The sequence below is a fragment of the Lycium ferocissimum genome, chromosome 5, assembly GCF_029784015.1.
Source record: "Lycium ferocissimum isolate CSIRO_LF1 chromosome 5, AGI_CSIRO_Lferr_CH_V1, whole genome shotgun sequence".
NCBI lineage: Eukaryota > Viridiplantae > Streptophyta > Magnoliopsida > Solanales > Solanaceae > Lycium > Lycium ferocissimum.
The window spans coordinates 8,670,794-8,675,679 of NC_081346.1; the positions used below are offsets into that span (position 1 = coordinate 8,670,794).

The 4,886-nt window shown below is 34.4% G+C and overlaps 1 protein-coding gene across 13 annotated transcripts; it reads right to left on the reverse strand.

Moving 5' to 3' along the window:
- Positions 1-454: 454 nt before the first annotated feature.
- LOC132055829 (uncharacterized) lies at positions 455-3,564 on the reverse strand. 13 transcript variants are annotated; one of them, XR_009414668.1, is made up of 8 exons: positions 3,156-3,564; positions 2,548-2,793; positions 2,246-2,327; positions 1,857-2,071; positions 1,562-1,723; positions 1,387-1,453; positions 1,276-1,312; positions 455-839 (listed from the first exon to the last, which is right to left on the reverse strand). XR_009414668.1 is itself a non-coding variant. In XM_059447826.1 (6 exons), the coding sequence occupies exons 1-5, from the start codon at positions 3,401-3,403 to the stop codon at positions 1,603-1,605; spliced, it is 912 nt and encodes a 303-aa protein (XP_059303809.1). In that variant the 5' UTR covers positions 3,404-3,564; the 3' UTR covers positions 1,092-1,312; positions 1,562-1,602. The 13 variants fall into 13 exon arrangements, 2 of the variants coding, with proteins under 2 accessions (XP_059303809.1, XP_059303810.1); XR_009414664.1 differs by having other exon boundaries at positions 460-839; positions 1,387-1,461; positions 3,156-3,563; XR_009414662.1 differs by having other exon boundaries at positions 460-839; positions 1,276-1,315; positions 1,387-1,461; positions 3,156-3,563.
- Between the last annotated feature and the right edge of the window lie 1,322 nt (positions 3,565-4,886).

Consider the following 4,886-nt stretch of genomic DNA (forward strand, 5'->3'; position numbering starts at 1 on the left):
AGCCACCATACTCTGCTCCTAGGTGGAAACGGACCTCCCAACCATTCGACCCTAAGTTATCGTAGTTGATAAGCACCTTAATCACGTGTTCTTTACATTTTGCAACCTTAATCACGTGTTCACCTCAGAATGAGTGTACATTCCGACTCATCCCATTGATTGGATAGATGAGCGCTCATAACACAGTACATGTTCAGATGCATTTTAAGTGTTTAATTATGCGTCTAGTGAACATTAAAACGAATTGTTGAGAATTTTAAATAGTTTAGGTTATATACACGGTTAGTGCAAGAGATTTTGACACAACCAAGTCACCTTGAGCCCGGAAACTCTAGGCAGAAAAGAAGCTTTAGTAGCTGTTTCTGTGTCTAAAATTCAAAAACCATCTCAAATACAGTATGGTCAATGTCTAGGTGCTAGCATACTAACAACCTGCTTCTCCTAGATTTGATTGGCTAGCATTTTCAAAATTTTATGTTTTTTTTTTTTTTTTTTTTAAATTATGAAATATGCTTCAACCAAAATTCAACTATTGCAATACCACCATTCTTTATTTCAATAGAGAAGAGAAGAAACAAGTTGAATTAAGTTTTCCTGTTTTTACTGCAGCAAATAAGACATTAAAACTTGACGTGTTCCTTTCATAAAGCTTTTAAGCTTGCTCAATGAACTGTTTCCAGAAAGCCTGATCATATGGCAGCTGAAGAAATTTTCATAATCCATGTTTCATTAGCGAGTAACATTGGCTAGCCACCATTTTTTGTGCAGGTCATGAATCGTGCTATTTGTACACTGTCAGCACTAAGCATCATTTAGCATTCATTGAGACTGAATAAGAGCTGTGACATAAAATTTGGTTTATCACTATTCATTAACTTCAGAAAACATGAAACATAAAAATAGATAACATGTAGTAAATATTTTGAGCTTCTTAATCTGAAAAGCTAAGTTGAAAGGAATTGAACTACTTTCTAATCCCTACTTTTTCATCTGTGTAACCCTTAGATAATTAGATTATAAAAGGCTATCGTTTGATGAGATGCACCAATGGAACTTTGTGAAAATAGAAGAAGTTACAGATACATCTCTAATAACTTGAAACAGAAAGTCAAGTGGCATTTTCCCAATATAGAAGTTTACAACGAGCGTGAGTGACTTTAGAAGGAAGAGTTAAGTTAATTTCCAGTAAGGTACATAATTCTGTCTCATTTTTTTCTTTTCTTGATTATGCATAAAGAGCAAAGAAAGAAGAAATGCCATACAGGCTCCAGCTACCTGAGCGCATCTTCACCAACAATAATGAGAAATGATCCTGCTGAAGGTAAAATATTTAGCATGCATTTGTGATAGAAAATGATGATGATTTATATAGCATAAACGACTGACATTTACATGAAGCACTGATCGATCGTTTCAGTGGAAAATTCTACTATAGCAGCAGTTCTGTAAGGAACTTTTCAACTAAAGTTCAGTTGGAATTCAGAGCAAGAAACCATTAGAAGAAGTCTATCAAGACTTTGTTCAGCAGTAATATATAATTGATAAAATGCATGTATCTCACCTGCATTCTTGTTGATGATATCAAGCTTAGGAGTATAGTGATCATGTACAGCTAGGGGGGTTTAAGCATTTGTAGACTGTTGATGCAGGTTGCTTATAGGTAGGTATGCTGCTAGCATCAACAAATCTAACTTCACCTGGTCCAAAAGAAAGATCCCTATGCCTACAAAATTGAACATTGTCAACAATGTCATCAAAAAGAACATTGTCAACAAATTTTGATAAGAAAGTAAAAGTCATTAAACTTTAGGAGTGACTAAACTGCAAGCAAGAGTAACACTGTCAAAACCACTTGCCTTCGAAGATCAAGCCCTGTTAAACCAGCTTGCAGAACTGTCAAGTTGTCTGAATCTGGTGAGACTATGATAACTGTGTCCTCAGAGTATTGAGTTTCAAGAATCGACATAAGTTGCGTTACGCGAACAAAGACATCTGCAACACTCTCATTCGGTGTGCCGTCATCAATAGGAGGTGGCTTTATATTCGGAGAAAGGCTGTCTGATTCATACACCTGCGTCATTATATCAAGAAGTTATCTGAACAGGTCATGTTTTTTAGGATAATTTGGTTCTTGATTGCTTTTTCTAATCTCGCTCACTCTTTCCTTTTACTTTTCATGTTCAAATTTCGGCAAATAACTATATAAATCTCATGTACATATATTTGTACAAAGGAAGCATCTCACTTCAGATAATGTATCCAAACTTTTCCCCTCATATGCCCCCAGTCCACGAGCATCCAGAAAGCTATATTCAGGGACTATATGGCTGCAATTAGACCAAAATCAACTATCAACTGACCAATTAAGTAGTTAAATCAAGCAAATTATTATAACCGGTTGAAACAACAAGTGAATCATTATAAACTGTTTATTGCAGTTAGTATTAGCCCTCAAATCATATGGAACTACTAAGATTATGTCCTAGAAAAGCACTGAATTTCAAGAAAACAAACATAAGTTAGTGTCCCACTTGAAGCAATTATTACCTTCGATTAACACTATTAACAGCAGCGATAATCTCAGCAGCTTGATAAGCTCTCTGAGTAATAGAAGGCCAAATCCAACAATTCCCTTCACAAGCCCTCATTTCTTTCAAATCGAACGCTGCCCTAACTGTCTGTTTCTTCCCTTTCTCAGAAAGCCCATTATCCACTGATGTTTTGGCTACTGGATTAGTGTTAATTAACCCCAAACTCTCATATTCCGATTCCCCTGCTCTCACCAGAAAGTACCTGCCAATCACCTCAACAAATCCCACAACAATGCTCATCACAAAAATCACAACTTTCAAGCAGATTTTAATGCTCTCTCCGTCCCAAAATAAGTGTCGCCTTAGCAAAAATAAAAATAAAAATTGTCCCAAAATAAGTGTCGCTGTAGCAATTCATATAGCAGTATTAATTGTTTCCAACTATACTAAAGAATTACTTCTTCTTAATAGTGCTCAGTTTTTAAGAAACATCTAATAAATAGGATTAACATAGTAAATTATGCGTTGCATTTATTGTTTTTCTTAATGGGCGTTAGATGAGCTAAAGCGACACTTATTTTGGGACAGAGGGAGTAATAAAAGAGGAAAGCATTCAAGAGTTACCGGTTGGTGAGGCGGAAAGGGGGCATTTGGAAAAGCCCACGAGCATTGGATACTGGTAAGGAAAAGGGGTTAAGTGGATCATTGAGCTTTGGAGAAGCGAGAAATGGAGATATTATGATGGAAATTGAGGTGATAAGGTGACGGCGAGTGGTTGGTGTCAAGTGGAATTGAGGATGACATGGAATTGGTGGTGGCTCAGAGGAATTCCATGGGGGAAGACTAATGTTGGAGGCAAAAGCTCTTGACATTATCTTTTATTGGATGGAATTTTTAACTGATTTCTGATTTCATAACAGGAAGTTAGGAAAGAAAAGAGCAACAGCAAGTGTGTAAATGAGAGTACCATGTAATTGTTGAGAGTGACGGGAAAGATCAAAATTTTACGATGCTAACACACACCCACACAACAAAAATATCTTTTTTTTTAACATAAGTAGCGGAGTATAGTCTTGAAATTCCTCTTATCTGTTTTTCTGTTTTCTTTTTCCTTTTGGCTCCATTTGTCCATAAAATAGCGGAGTATTTTAATAATTTACAAATGTTGAAGTTTAATATAGGGATGTTTTCAGAAATATAGAGCTTTTGAAAAGTTTTACGCCGCGTCGCCCAATATACAATATTATACAACATTATACCTGCGGAAAAACATTATACATAATGTATAAATCTTGTATAAAGTGTGTTTATACACAAATATGGGCTAAATTGGGTGTTTATACACAAAGTATGAGCTACGTGGCGTAAATATTTTCAAAAATAGACATATAGCGTAATTTTCCCTTTATATTTACAAATAATAATTTGGTCATCAATATTTACAAATAGTACCAGTGAAATACTGAAAATTTTGTTTGAGAAGTATCCAAATGAAATTTTCACACACAAATCATTTACATTTTTTCTTGAGTGACATTCGAGTAAATTCCCTCAAAGGTCATTCATGTATTGAGAATTGTCTATAAATATTACTTTTGTAATTTTGTTTGTTTTAAGACTAGAGTGATACCCAACTTTCACTATTTTCCTCATAATATACTAAACACACGAGGAAAGACAGATTTTGTTTCCAGATAATACTGCACAAAGATTGTCAAGAAGTCAAACACATCATCCTTCTCCATATGGTGAAATTAGTGGTTTGGAAAAGAGACTTAAAATATGTAGTAAACAATAACCTGATTTGTAATAAATCCTTACCAAGAAACAGGTAAAGGGAGAATAAACATTGACAATTAAATAAGTTTTCTATCCTTTTAGCAAATGGTGACATCAGTGTTTTCAAAGAAGATAGTAAACAATAAGTAGCATTTAATTTAGGGTGTTGATGAAAAAATTAGTCTAGGGAACTTTTAATTGTATTTTCTTTTTCATTTTTACCCTTGTAAATAATAAAACAAAGTAAACCTTTTATGGTTTGTAACAAAATACAAAGATTAGGGTGCATATCGACAAAAAAATTGAATAGGGTGCAAATCGTAAAAGAGAGTATACGTTAAGGGTGCAAAACGCAAAAATCCAAAATCGGGTATAAAAGTTAAGCTTCTTTGATGTTTTCTAACCGGGTTAAATTGATATAAGACATGAGTTGGTAAGTTAAATGCTTTTGGGTTGGGTTGAGTTAATTAAATATTTTATTAAAAAAATTTATGTAACATGGCATGCCAACTAGGAGAGAATGAGAGTTTTGTGTGTTTAGTATATTCTGAGGAAAATAGTGATAGTCGAGTGATA

Bases quoted from the DNA above. Each gene is read 5' to 3' on its own strand.
- LOC132055829 (XM_059447826.1), bottom strand. From the start codon at position 3,403: ATGTCAAGAGCTTTTGCCTCCAACATTAGTCTTCCCCCATGGAATTCC. The intron at 2,328-2,547 runs GTAATAATTGCT...GTCTAATTGCAG, and splicing joins GTTAATAGTGTTAATCGAAG to CCATATAGTCCCTGAATATA. The intron at 1,724-1,856 runs GCAAGTGGTTTT...TCAATTTTGTAG, and splicing joins ACAGGGCTTGATCTTCGAAG to GCATAGGGATCTTTCTTTTG.